Source organism: Triturus cristatus, chromosome 6 (assembly GCF_964204655.1).
Source record: "Triturus cristatus chromosome 6, aTriCri1.1, whole genome shotgun sequence".
Lineage (NCBI taxonomy): Eukaryota > Metazoa > Chordata > Amphibia > Caudata > Salamandridae > Triturus > Triturus cristatus.
The window spans coordinates 41,358,938-41,373,879 of NC_140589.1; the positions used below are offsets into that span (position 1 = coordinate 41,358,938).

The 14,942-nt window shown below is 50.4% G+C and overlaps 1 protein-coding gene across 2 annotated transcripts in view; it reads left to right on the forward strand.

The window, feature by feature from the left end:
- The first annotated feature begins 13,788 nt into the window (after positions 1-13,788).
- Positions 13,789-14,942, forward strand: part of MOCS1 (molybdenum cofactor synthesis 1) — a 285,312-nt gene continuing 284,158 nt past the window's right edge. For both annotated transcript variants that reach the window (XM_085610229.1, XM_085610231.1), the window contains exon 1: positions 13,789-13,995. In XM_085610229.1, coding sequence (XP_085466355.1) covers positions 13,867-13,995 — 129 coding nt within the window. In that variant the 5' untranslated portion in view covers positions 13,789-13,866. The remainder of the gene's footprint in view (positions 13,996-14,942) is intronic.

Here is a 14,942-nt window from a genome sequence, read left to right on the forward strand (position 1 = left end):
TCCTGGGTGGCCACGTTATGGTGTAGAGGCATAAGGATGTAATATATCCTCGAGAGGGTATTATGTGCTCCCAAAAGGAACGTATATTCCCGTAGGGTGGGGTGATGTCATCTCCAAAGATCTGCAAGGCCAAAAGTCTCGATAAAATTGGGCAGCCAGTGTTGACCGGTACTGATGTCTCGAGGCGGGAGCCGGTCCATCAATCCTGAGACGACTGAATTAAAGTCTCCCCCGATTAGGAGTCGCCCCTCTGGTAGGGAGAGCAGGAGCGTACCAAGGTCCTTATAGGACAGTGTTTGGAGACCTGGTGGGATGTAAACTGCTAACAAAGTCAGTGTTTATCCCTCCCATTGCCCCGAGACGGCTGTGAAGCGCCCCAGTGGGTCTGCCCAAGAGCATTGGATACCCACCCCTCGGGACCCCAATGTGAAGCCGGCGTGCGCCACCATTGTGTATCCCCATCTGTTAAGTGATTTACAGGTATTCCCAATTGGGTGTGGCTCCTGGAGCAGTACAGCATCCGGGAGATGTCGCTTAAGATGCTGGAGTAGTATACTCCTTTTTATTTTGTCTTCCAACCCATTGACGTTCCAGCTCAATAGTTTCAGACTTTTATCCCAATGCATACCAATTGTGACAATTAATTTTCCTGAACGACCTGTGACACTTGTGGTACCACCGACTCGTTACATTGTGTACCTTGCATGACCAATGAACAACCCCCCTGGTACTGCCTGCAAAACTGACCAAAAAGAAAGCAGAACATAACTAACCCGTAATACTCCCCTACTCCCACCCCCCCTCCCTGCTACCCTGCCACCTAGGTCTAAAAGCACCCACATCCCCAACTAGCAGAGTGCCTATCGCTCTGATAACTAGTCAACTGTGACGTGGGGAAGTGGGCTAGTACCAACTCCGGCCGCCAAAGGCTCCCCCCCTCCTGTACCAACAAATTCTGTTTTTCACCAGGTTTTTGAGCTCCCAGGATAGTGACATCCCCATCTAAGACATCCGTGTCACCGCCCCTGTTTCTGCCAGGATCCCACCTAACACTCGATAATGTAGAGTCAGTTAGCCAGTCCGATACATCCTCAGCGCCGCCAGGAGCTACCGAAGAGGTGAAGAGATCACTCTCCCGGAAAAACGGGCCGCACCGGCCGCCCGCCCCACATTATAGCAACAAAACAATTTATACATTACGGTTTGTAGATATTGTCCCTTTGAGTCCAGCTCAAGAACCCAGGTTCTGTCAGTCTCTCTGTGCTGCTTGCAATCCCGGGCTGCTCGACCTCGATCTCCAGGAGCGCGTGCTGCGCCGTTCTGTGTCGGACCACTCATCCGTCAGTCCCGACTCGCGAGTGTAGGGGTCCCTCCAACTGTCTCTCGCTCCGGATGTCTTCTTCTGTATTGCCTTCCCATCTAGCCAATCCTGTACCTCCATCGGAGTGGCAAAGAAGAGCATCTTTCCGTCCGTTATTACTTTAAGTATCGCTGGGAAGAACATCATGTACTTTATTCTTCGTTGCCGTAGGACTGCCTTCACCCCCTCGAAGGAGCGTCGTTCCTGCTGGACTTTAAGTGTAAAATCCGGGAAAAATCGGATAGTCGAGTTTTCGTAGTGCAAGTCTCCCCGGGCCCGAGCCGCCTGCAAAATTGCGTTGCGATCTCTATAGTTGAGGATTTTGGCAATAATGGTCCTGGGAGCTGCACCCGGTTTTGGCCTGGGGATCGACGCCCGGTGCGCCCTCTCAATAGTGAAGAGCGAGGAGAGCCGCTTTGGTTTAAGGTGATGTAAGATGAGATCTTCAAGGAAGAGGTCCATGCTCGGCCGTTCCATGCCCTCCGGAACCCCAACCACTCTAATGTTACTTCGGCGGGCCCGCCCTTCTTGGTCTTCGAGTTTCAAGGCCATTTGGCACTTCTGGTGTGTAAGAGTGTTGATTCACTCCTCAAGTTTTTTAGTAGAGGTCTGGAGTTCCAATACGTTGGCTTCGTTGGTTTTAACTTTGTCTGCCGTTTTTTTCATGTCTGCTTTCATCAAGTTCATTTCAATGGACATTTTATCAATTTTTGTTTCGAGGGTAGACCCCAGGCCCTTGATAGCCGCCATTATGGATTGGAGAGATGGTTCTCCCTGTGTCATATCGTCCTGCGGCGTTGGTTTCGGGACAGCGTACTTGTCCAGTTTGTTAGATTGTACTGATGTGGCATTTTTTGGCTTCATTGTGCAGTTCCACCGACTAGGTTCACACCGCACTGGGTTGACACCTGTTGTCACAAGATTTTTTCCCCTTCTCAGTTGATTGTAGGCCACTTGAGTTGTATCTGCCAAGGAACGCCGTCCGCGGCCTCCGCCCTAGGGTGTGCGGCCGGAAGAGTGGCCCTCCCCGCGATCTTCAGGGGTGTCATGGTGTACTTGCTAGGCGGTGTGTCCATCTGGTGAAGTGGCTAGAGGTATCTGGAAGCATGCGCCCCCACCTCGTTTATAACGCCTCCGAGCACCGACGAGGACCCAACGTTTCCGGCCCACTGCTCCTCGATCCGATGAATAGAGTGGTTCCTTCTGTATGCGGCCTCCTCAGACATGGCCCATTCACCCAGTGCAAGGCACCCCAATAGCCTGCTGACGGCGTCGCCGTCCCCACCTCAGGAGAGGAAGAGTGCTCCCGGCCTACTGGCTCTGCGGGCGCGATGCTCCCCAAGCCGTCCGCTCCACAGCGATGCGACTTTCACCGGATTGGTGGGGCGCACCAGGTCCAATGCGCCACGAGATGGCCTCCGCTCATGCAGATAGTCTATGGGAGCGGTGGGAACATTGGAAAGTTACTGTGTGGTGGTTCTCATCCCACGCAGCGGGTACTGCGTGCACTGGGTCTCTAGTTCCGCAGCCTCTCCCCAACCGATGATATCTGCCTTTCACACTCCCGCAGCAGCGCCGACGGGTGTCCGCTCAGCCCACGTGCGCTTGCTTTTCAAGGGGAGAGGAAAGGGGGGGAGGCCCCCAGCATCACTCCCCAGGTCTCCCCAACAGCGCGGAGAGCAGGCCTCACAGTGCCGATGTGGAGGCCTTCACAATAATGTCTTACGGGGGTGCGAGGTCGCTACCCCCTCATGCCGCCACTGGGAGCGAGTGTGCACTGGGCCACGGGATGCACGCAACTTCGAACGCCCCCCAGGGGCTTGTAATCGGCGCCGGATTTGTAGCACTGCTCTCTCTCCGCCGGCCGCCTCCACTCGGCCCCTGCCGCCTCAGGAGCGCTTCCACAGGTGATACGGGCCCAGCAGCCCCTCTCCAACCCGATCGGAGGGCTCAGCGGTGAAATTTCCAGCCTCCGGGTAGAGCGTGTGCCACGCACGCCAGCGGCCACCTCCGTTCCTCCCGGCCGCACTCCCCCTCACCATTCGCCGGTGCGGTGTCCTCCGGAGCGCGGTACGGCTTCAGGGCATCCGTTTTGAGCCAATTTTACGGTGATCTGGCCCACTGGACTGCGCCAACTCATGGGGTATCCTGGGACTCGTCCTGCCGGATAATTAGCGGAGATATAAGGGGATTAGGGCCTCGGCTCCGGCGGAGCTCGTTTCTCAGGAAGCCATCTTAGTTGGCCCCAGGCCACGCCTCCCGCAAATCATTCTTGACTTATTGAACTCAATATGTAAGCAACCCAAGCCCCTGATTGGGGCTTGTCAGTCAGGTGTAGCTTGTTTACATTGGCAGAGTGAGAACAGGACCCACGTCTGGGCATAATCTTGCCACCTAGGGCAGTATGTTAAGCATACAAAAGGTGATGGGAAGAATGCTTGCAATAAGTCTAACCACTGGCAATCAGTCGGGGTAGCATTTTACCACATTGTTCTTTTGCCACATACCTCCCCTTTTTGGACACAGCCATATGCAAATCAGTTTCGCCCCTGCTCCAATAGGAACATCCCAGCCCGAACTGCCAAGCCAGGACCTTCCTGAACCAGAAAACAAGCAACCCAGGACCAGTTTTGCCCTGATTGGGGCTTGTCAGTGGGGTGCACCTTGGTTCCAGTAGCACAGTGAAAACTTTTACCCCATTGGTTAGGGAATGCCCAAGAGGCACCTCCACCCAGTAGTTAGTGCCAAGCATAAATGTGCCCCCTGGGCATCTCCATCAGAACCCGGCTGGACTTGATGCACTGGGCATCTTTCCTGAGGCAATGCAACCCTTTCCTTTCCTGGTAATCGTCTTCTTTGCCTGCTAGAAACAAGATTGCTGTGGTTACCGTCCCAGCCCCAGCCATCTAAGCAGGATTAGGCTCATGTGCAGTTAGCTCAAATGTTCTCATTCATTTTAATGAAGAGCTCAGTTAAACAGTTTAGTGTTTCTTCTTTGCCAAAATAATAGTCCCCGGCAGGTGGTGTGTATGGACACACCCTTGCAGGTAGCACTCTGCGGTTTACCTGCAAGAATGCACTTGCAATGCAGGTGTGCGATGGATGTAGCTACAACATCCCTCCTTTGCAGTTTAATTTCTTCAATCTAGGACCGCTTGGTGGACCTTTCTGGACAGCATCAGAGGATGGGCTCTGATAGGTGGGTCTTTATGGCACAGTCTGGCTCAGCAGCAGTGGCCCCGGAAGTTGATATTTGGGCTCAGTGAGAGTTGTTGTGGTATCCAGTACAAATCTTTTGATTGTGATCACTTTGGCAGTGGTGCCCCTGGGCAGATCAGATCTCTGCTCAGCTGTGATACAGTCCTTCACTCTGCTGTCGTGGCGGCACCACCAGAAGATCGATCCTGCAGCTGGACGTCGGATGATATACTTTTACATTATACTAGACACAGCTGGTTCCAAAAACTGCACTGAGAAGTCAGGGAGACCCCCAGCTCAGGTCCTCTCTTTGGGTTGTCAGTTTTCTCTTAGGTTCAGCTGATCATGCACCTCACACAGGTCTCTCATCTCTAAGAGTCTCTCCTCCAGCAGGGACAGGCGCACTCCTTCCTCCCTTGCAGCAGGCATGCTTCTTGGATCTTTCTGAAGACCTTCAGGTCTGTGTAAAGTGATGCTTTGCTAGCAGGTAGCACTGATATTGAATCCAAAAGGAGCATGCACAACAGGGACACTGTGAGGTGTCTGTGTTCAGTTTCCTGCTCCTTGATGTCATCGGTCTTCCTGAAGCAGTAATCAGAAATGGGCAATAGGACAGGCCTAGTTTAGGAACTTTTTCAACTGATCAACAAAAACTGCTGTTCCACACTCCACCGCTACCATCTACCTAATGGCCGTGCTCAGGAAGAATTCATCAGCAGCCCCTTGTATATGTATAAAGTACTTATGTAGCATGAATCTAACTAAATGGCAGTGGAGCGCTGTATCAAGCATGAACTCAACACGTGATAGGAGAGGTAGCTGTGTTGTGGAGGGTACAGTGGACATTTTCCAAACTGGAGCAATGGTGGGGTGGTTTTAATGGATTAGGGGGTGTTGTTCCAGATCCTGGGTGCATACATAGAAAAGGCCTGCTGCCTTATTTTTTCTTTACTTTTCTTAGTCTCCAGTTTCATGGACTCTGTGCTTTGGGTGCACTGAGAGCCATCAGATACGGTGAGCTTGAATGCAAGATAAGTGAGGGTGCTGGTTGTGATGGCTTTGTAAATTATGCAGCTGGCAGATGGAGATGGTCGAGGTGGCACTTGGGGCCAATAGAATTCCATCAGGATTCCTAACACAGGATCAGCCCCTTGCTAACAGTCTTCAAAGGATTTCTAAACATAGCCCTGTCTCCTTCCTGCTCACTTCAGTGTCCAAGATAGACCCCATTGCCTCCAATAGACAGACACACACACACACACACTCTACCCCCTACCTCTACCCACGTATGGACATGGGTAGTAGTACGGGGGGGAGTGGAGGCTCACTGAACACACACATGCTCTCAACGTGTACCGAGGATATCAGTACGAGGTTCTTAGTTTCATATAGGAGTGGAACTTTACAAAAGAGAGTTTGGTAGGTCATGCTCTCTCACTGATACAGAGAGGAACATCTTGTGACACTAAAAGTTCACATAGCATGGCACAGTGCCACCACCACTATATGTTTACATCCAGGATAGGGAGAGTAGTCTTCTGTCAACTATGAGGGTACACTGCGTGCACCCCTCCAGGTCACAGGACAGATCCTGACCTCTCAGATTCAGGGACAGGCCTAGGCCTCTGCACCCACTCTAGGTTAGCATGATGCCAGGGCCAAAATTAAAATCGGGGTACAAGGTTCACATGCAGTCGGACATGCAGAGCAGGAGTACATGCCTGTATACCAATGCAGGGGACAATCTCATTCCTACAATGAGTGTAAAGAAAGATGGAGTGAGCCTATGCTACTGATGTCTGGCAGGGGCATATCACATCAGGAGAAATTCCGCCAGGGGTTGGGTGGCAGGAAGATGGGTGAATGATGTAATGGAGGCTCTATGCTGAGTAGGGATAGAAGGTTGAAACACAGGGGATTCTGGGCAAAGGAGAATCTATTTTAAAGAGTGCAAGTTGAACCAGATTACATTTGTAATTTTTGCATACATATCAACAAAAAGAGAGCTCAACATGCAATGGGGGCAAAAATAAATATGCAAATAGAATATCTGGTGATTGCATTAAATATCCTATATCTTCACACTATTGATTAAAAGCACTTAGTCATTTTCATCAATCCCCATACCTGAACTTACACCCCCCTCCCCCACTCAGTGTGGTGAGTACCTGCACTTCATTTTTCTCCATTTATTTATTTTGTATTGCACTGGTGGTCAACTTTGAGTGTTGAAATATATGGATCAAAACTACCAAACAAAAACTTGAAAAAGTGAGTCCATAAGGATAATGTGGGGACCCCTGCCCTACATTCTCCTGAACAGTTCAGTTGTAAGGGGTTTCCTGAATCAGATGTAGTTTGCCTGAGGTCAGGGGTGATGATCCAGGACATTACAAAGCTTAAGAAAATGCACTCACAGACAAAGACTGACATGTTTCTCTCAAATAAAGGGGTGGTTAAAACACCAGCGCTAACTGTTTTGTTCTACATATAAAATACATGTCACTTAAAGTTACACACATAAGTCCTTGATATATCACAGATGGGCAGACCGAACTCCTGGTAGCTATGCACCCTGGAAGTGAGGAAGACTTTAGTGGTATGACCAGATAGGCAGATATTGCTTATGATGCTGAATGGAAGTCTGAGCAGCAGCTGACTCTGGGATGAGGAACATGATGCTGAATGGAAGTCTGAGCAGAAGCTGACTCTGGGATGAGGAACATGATGCTGAATGGAAGTCTGAGCAGAAGCTGACTCTGGGATGAGGAACATGATGCTGAATGGAAGTCTGAGCAGAAGCTGACTCTGGGATGAGGAACATGATGCTGAATGGAAGTCTGAGCAGAAGCTGACTCTGGGATGAGGAACAGGATGCTGAATGGAAGGCAGAGCAGAAGCTGACTGGGATGAGGAACAGGATGCTGAATGGAAGGCAGAGCAGAAGCTGACTCTGGGATGAGGCACATGATGCTGAATGGAAGTCTGAGCAGAAGCTGACTCTGGGATGAGGAACATGATGCTGAATGGAAGTCTGAGCAGAAGCTGACTCTGGGATGAGGAACATGATGCTGAATGGAAGTCTGAGCAGAAGCTGACTCTGGGATGAGGAACATGATGCTGAATGGAAGTCTGAGCAGAAGCTGACTCTGGGATGAGGAACATGATGCTGAATGGAAGTCTGAGCAGAAGCTGACTCTGGGATGAGGAACAGGATGCTGAATGGAAGGCAGAGCAGAAGCTGACTCTGGGATGAGGCACATGATGCTGAATGGAAGTCTGAGCAGAAGCTGACTCTGGGATGAGGAACAGGATGCTGAATGGAAGGCAGAGCAGAAGCTGACTCTGGGATGAGGAACATGATGCTGAATGGAAGTCTGAGCAGAAGCTGACTCTGGGATGAGGAACATGATGCTGAATGGAAGTCTGAGCAGAAGCTGACTCTGGGATGAGGAACATGATGCTGAATGGAAGGCAGAGCAGAAGCTGACTCTGGGATGAGGAACATGATGCTGAATGGAAGTCTGAGCAGAAGCTGACTCTGGGATGAGGAACAGGATGCTGAATGGAAGGCAGAGCAGAAGCTGACTCTGGGATGAGGAACAGGATGCTGAATGGAAGTCTGAGCAGAAGCTGACTCTGGGATGAGGAACATGATGCTGAATGGAAGTCTGAGCAGAAGCTGACTCTGGGATGAGGAACAGGATGCTGAATGGAAGGCAGAGCAGAAGCTGACTCTGGGATGAGGAACAGGATGCTGAATGGAAGTCTGAGCAGAAGCTGACTCTGGGATGAGGAACATGATGCTGAATGGAAGGCAGAGCAGAAGCTGACTCTGGGATTAGAACCAAGATGCTGGATGGAAGGCTGAGCAGCAGCAGCTGAGTCTGGGATGAGGTACATGATGCTGAATGGACTTCTGAGCAGCAGCTGACTCTGGGATGAGGAGCAGGATGCTGAATGGAAGTCTGAGCAGCAGCTGACTGGGATGAGGAACAGGATGCTCAATGGAAGTCTGAGCAGCAGTTGATGGAATCAGGAACAGTATGCTGAATGGAAGGCTGAGCAGCAACGGCTAACTCTAGGATTAGAAAAAGGATGCTGTTACAAATAAATAGACTAATCTGGCTAGTTTTGATGCAGACAAGAATAATGTGTAAACCCCAGGCTGAGCAGCAGGACTGGGTCTGGGATGAGGAACAGGATGCTGAATGGATGTCTGAGCAGCAGCTGAGTCTGGGATGAGGAACAGAATGCTGAATGGAAGGCTGCGCAGCAGCAGCTGACTCTGTGATGAGGAAAAGGATGCTGAATGGAAGTCTGAGCAGCAGCTGACTCTGGGATGAGGAACAGGATGCTAAATGGAAGTCGAGTTCCATTTTGCTACAACTAACCAGAGTCATAGTATCAAAAATACCTCCAGGAGCACACCATAAAACAGAAAAACAGTATGTGGTCGCGTTTTGGTCTGCACTCACTAGTAGTGTTCACCATGAGTCACAAATGCAAGTCCAGAATCCTCACCGCTGACCACCAATGTTAGATTTGGGGGTCTCTAGTTGGCACAGGTAGGTACTTGTGACAAATAGGGACCCTTGCCTCTAGTCAGGGTAAGGGGGTACACTCCCAAAATAACCCCTGCTCACCCCTTGGTAGCTTGGCACGAGCAGACAGGCTCATCTCAGAGGCAGTGTGTAAAGCATTTGTGAACACATACAGTAATCCAGTGACAACACTACAGATGGACACCACACAGTTGTATCAAAAATAAGTATTCTTTATATAGATTTAACACAAGACCATAAACGACAAAAATCCATAATACTGTTAGTTAAGATGGTAGTTTTAGCTTAGTTCTTTTTAGTTCTTAAAGTGTGACACTCTTAGTTCAATGTACCTTTAGATGCGACACGCAGGGCAACGAAAGTGTTGCAAGGACGATGATGCGTTGAAGATTTTGGTGCAAAGAAATAAAGACGGAAGATCTTCCTGATGTGGCACGCTTCTCCGATGTGGCGAGAGATCTCGGCTCGATGCGTCAGCTGCAGCGGCGACACCCTTGTCCAGTGATACGATGACAGCAGCTTTGGCGGCGACACTCTTCTCCAACGATGCGAGACGCTTCCGCTCAATGTGACAGTTGCAGCAGTGACACCCTTGTTCAGTGATGCGATGACAGCAGCTCCGACAGCAGCACGCTTCTCCGTGGATGCGAGGCGCTTTTCTTGATGCGGTGCAATGCGACAGCTACAGCGGCGACATCCTTCTTCAGAGATGCAACGGCAGCGGCTGCGACGGTGATACACTTCTTCTTCGTTGCGAGACTCTTCTCGTGATGCGGTGCAATGCGACAGCTCCAGCGGCGACACCCTTGTTCAGAGATGCGACGGCAGCGGCTGGGACGGCGACACACTTCTTCGGTGTTGCGGGACGCTTCTTGTGATGCAATGCAATGCGACAGCTACAGTGACAACACCCTTGTTCAGTGATGTGACGGCAGCGGCTGCGACATGCTTCTTCTCCGTGAGTCGCGCTTCCAGCTCCTTGCGACACGCAGTCCCTCAGAAGGCCCAAAACAGCAGCAGGCACTTCCAAAGAACTCTGGGGATCTGGGGGTTGAAGTCTGTTGTCCCTAAGACTTCAGCAGGAGGCAAGCTCTTTTCCAAGCCCTTGGAGATCCTTACACAAGTTGAATGAAAATGCACACAAAGTCCTTTCTCCTTTCTTTGGCAGTCAGGCAACCACTGCAGGCCAATCCCCCAAGTAGCACTTCAGCTTAGGGATAGTCTCTCCTCAGTTTCTTCCGGTTCCAATCCTTGGCAAAGGTTTCTTCTTATTTCCCAAAGTGATCTAAAGTTCTGGGGTCTGGGTCCCCTTTTTATACACAGTTTCTCTTTGTTCTCTGAAGGCAGAGAGGCCTTTGCCTAGTCCAAACCAGTTCTGGTCAGTCCTGGAGCACTTTGTTTACATGACTCCTTCTTTCCTTTCACAGTGCAGGGCAGAGACATCAGACACACCACAGTAGATGGAACCAGCATTGTGGAGGGAAAGCACAGCTCTATTCAGGTCCCAGGTGCAACTCCTCCCACCACTCTACATGTAGATAGCCCTATTCAGCCCTGTGCTGACTCACCCTGCCTCCGGGAATTTTCCCAGCCCCTGTCACTCAAACTCCAGACAAGGAATACACAGCCTAGCAGAGGTAGGTTTGGATGGTTAGACAAGAAAATACCTACTTTCTAAAAGTGGTATTTTCAAACACAGAATGTTAAAACCAACTTCACTAAAGGATGTATTTTATCATTCTGAGTTCAGGCATACTAAACTCGAATTTCTACCATGTTCCCTGAGTCAGTTAGGATTATAAAATGTAATAATCTAACTGCCCATTCTGGCCTATGGAGATCAGGTAGCCTTGCAATAGTGAATAATGAAAATGGCTGTAATTCACTATTAGAACATGCCACACACACCAGGGCATGTCCTACCTTATACTTACAATGCACCCTGCCCTTGGGCCTACCATAGGGGTGTCTCATATGAAGAAAAGGGAAGGTTTAGGGACTGGCAAGTGGGTGCACTTGCCCAGTCAGCATGACATTACCAGACTGCACGCAGGTTCTGCAATGGCATGCCTGAGACACACTTTACAAGCTGCTTCTGTGGGTGGCACAACCAGTGCTGCAAGCCCACCACCAGCATTTGATTTACAAGCCCTGGGCACACTCAGTGCACTGTACTAGGGTCTGACAAGTAAACCAAATCATCCAATCATGGAGTCACTAATCCATACATCAATTTACAATAGGGAGAGCATATGCACTTTAGCACTGATCAGCAGTGGTAAAGTGGCCAGAGTCATAAAACAGCCAACAACAGGTCAGAAAAAAGTTCAGGGATGACCCTGCAAAAAGGGCCAAGTCCAACAATCTCCTTGTGTTTGCGATGAGTAGAGTGGAGGCAACCCTCACTTTCAGCCTGTTGCGCTTGGACTTCTCCCCGCAACATCATCTGCAGAACAGTTTGGAGGTCAGACTCGATAAAAAGATTAATATGGCCTCACAAATATCAGCAGCTGCAGCAGATGAGGAAACCATGGAGGCTTTTGCCTCTTTCATCCACAGACACTCGCTGCACAGTATCGAGCTGCCAGTTTAATCTTAAAACCACCCCCATTTTTCTAGAGCATCACTCTTATTCAGTACTGGTACTGGAAACAATTCACTCCGGGAACTGATAAATTGGGGGTCAGCGTGTAGCAAAGGAAGGTGGGTGGAATTACAAGGGCTGTTCTTGAAAAATGGAGCCTCAAACATCAATTTGTACATTTATTTATTTTGTAATCTGCTGCAAAGAAATTAGCAACATGGACACATTTGACAGTAAATTAGTTGTAGGTTACCTAATTGCTGAAAAGAGGCTGCATTTTAACATATCTTGAGAGTTAAGGAACCTGCTGCTGAGACCTTTGTGTGCTCAGCAATTTAGAGGGATCATAATGTCTACAGATATGGAAGATATGTGATTCCTACATCTTATTATCAGGGGCGTTGTGAACACCCTGCTGTAGCAACTACAGCAGGTGTGGAGTTCTGGATGGGCCTCTTCTATTTGTAACTTGGCAGACAAAGGCTCATAATTAATGCGAAAGGGTGAGAGGGTGAGTGAGAAGATGATTGGATGGGTGGATGAGTGAAAGGATGGATGTAGAAAGGGACGCTTTGCATAGCCTATAGGTCTCGCTTTTGGGACCTTATAAGTATTTAGTTATGCAACTGTTACATGGCTAAACACTGATAAGGTCCCAAAGGCAAGACCTATTGGCTATGCCAATGCTTGTTTTAAATTAAACCAAGCGTGGTGTCGCTAAAGCAGGTGCCGCTCTCAGTATCAAAGTTTAAAAAAATAAAAAACAGAGCGCAGTTTCCCTAAAGCGGACGCCGTGCTCAACATCAAAGTAAAACAAAAAATGTTTTACTGAGCTCTGTGTCCCTAAAGCGGGCGCCACGCTCAGCATGCAAGTTAAACAAAATAGTGCTCACCCACTTATAATGCAGACCGTGTAACAAGCCAGGTAAAAGGTTCAGTCGTTATGGGCGGTAACAAATGCAGACAAGGCGGTACCAAGGAGGGACTAACAAGCCTATTTACAAATCAGAAGCCAGCATTTACGAAGGCCAATGACACAAGCCAATGACAAATATGGGCGGAGAGTGGGCAGGGCTTCCAGTGCATACTCTAATACAGCATGCCTTGCAGAGCAAGCAGTGCCTGCGCGCTGCCGCTAGGCTCCACCTAAAAAGGACCTCAAGCTCCTCCTACTGGACAGACACCTGGGTTAATCACCCTCGACCAGACTTAACCCCTTCAGTGCCCATGACGAGCTGGACTCGTCATGGGCTGCGGTGGCGCTGTGCCCATGACGAGTCCAGCTCGTCATGGACTCCGCCCGCTAATGCAAAGCGCGGCACTGGGCGGGGAAAGGGGCAGCATGCAAGGGGTTAAGTATTCTCTCCACCAGGATCTCAAGTACCTTGGTTACGTGACCTCAGAATCTAAATCGATGCTTTAACTGAGCACGACCTTAGAGCAACTGCTGTAACTGTCTCGTGTTGTAATTCGTGCATGCATCCACCGATGTAAAGGTAGGAGTTTAAGTACTGTCACTGGAACAAGCTCTAACCCATGTATACTGCTAGTGTTGTAAAGCGCTCTCACGCCTTCGAGACATTTTTGCTCTATATAAAATTGCAAAAATAAAAAAAATACAATTATATCGCGTGAACTTGGCCTTTGGGCATTTAAGCTCTTTATATGAGCACCAAAGTACAAAGTCATATTTTTGAAGGTATGGGACATTCAATTATTTGTCTACAATCACAGGAGGTTGAACCGACGCCAAGATTTGAGCTTGATTTTCTAGCTGGAACCCCGTTAGGTTACATGTTGTACCCTCTGTTGTATGTTCGGCTCACACCAGCTGTTCTCTTCCTTAGTTAAAACCTAAGCTGTTTTAAGTACTACAACTCCCAGCATGCCGTAGGGCGCGGGCGTCAACGATCTTAACTACTCATTACGTTAGCCCCGCCTTATGTTCCAACCGTAGATTGCGTAACAATTCTCTCAGCTCCGCCTCCCGGAGAGCCACGCCCACTCGGCCTGCCGTTGGGCTTGTGTTTGCACACGCCTCCTCGTTGCCCTGCCCTCTCTGGGTAAGGCTCCGCTGTGATTGGCTGCTCTCAGTGCCCGTCCCTCGGTGCTGGCCCCGTGCTCTCCGTACGGTGCCCGCATCGGGCTAAGAGCGAGCCATGGCAGCGGCGGGACGGGCCGTCATCCTGGGCTTCCTGAGGAGGGCACCGCGACTGCCCTGGGTGGGACCGGCGGCCCGGAGCTGCGCCTCAGAGGCCCCCGTGCGGGGGGCGCTGCCCGGTGCTCAGGTGAGGCTGTCAGGTGTCTGCTGAGGGAGGGGGCGTGGGCGCCCCTCCTGGGGGCAAGGTGCAGCCGAGATCTGTAACACTTCATCTCAGGGAGTGCGCTGGGGAACTGGTATATCCACTAGTAGTGGGGGGTGGACTTGCCTGTGCACTGGCAGTGGGCAGAGCAGAAGTGTGCTGGTAGGACTGGCACATGCACTGCTTGGGCAGGGGTGAGGGGTGGGCATGCCTGTGCACTGGCAGGCCAGACGTATGCTGGTAGGACTGGTACATGCACCACTTGGGTTGGGGTAAGGGGTGGGCATGGCTGTGCATTGGCAGGTGGCAGACCAGACGTATGCTGGTAGGACTGGTGCATGCACCACTTGGGCTGGGGTAAGGGGTGGGTGGGCATGCCAGTGCACTGGCAGTGGGCAGAGCAGACGTATGTTGGTAGGGCTGGTACATGCACCACTTGGGCTGGGGTGAGGGGTGGGTGGGCATGCATTCCCTGTGCACTGGCCAGAACGGACGTGTGCTGTTAGGGCTGGTACATGCACCGCTGGGGGTGAGGGGCGGTTGGATGGGCATTCTTATGTATTGGTACTTAGCAGGTCATATTTGTCCAATGGTAGAACTCCTAAACCCACTGGTAGATGGGAGAACTGGCAGATCTGTTTGTAGAAGAGTGGGCATGCACATCCATTGGTAGAGGGTAGAACAGATGTGTCTGCTGGTAGAACTGATATTGCCAGCCCCTGACTGAGAAAAGAACTGGCATATCTACTTGCAGTAGGTAGAACAAATGTGTCTGCTAGACAAGAACTGGTATATCTCCTGATAGGGGGAGGAGGGGAGGGGGGTTTGACATATACATGTCCTGGAAGCAGGTAGAACACGTATCTACAGTTAGCATTGGTATATCCACGGGTATGTCTTCTGTTAGATGGGGGGGGGGGGGGGGGGGGGAC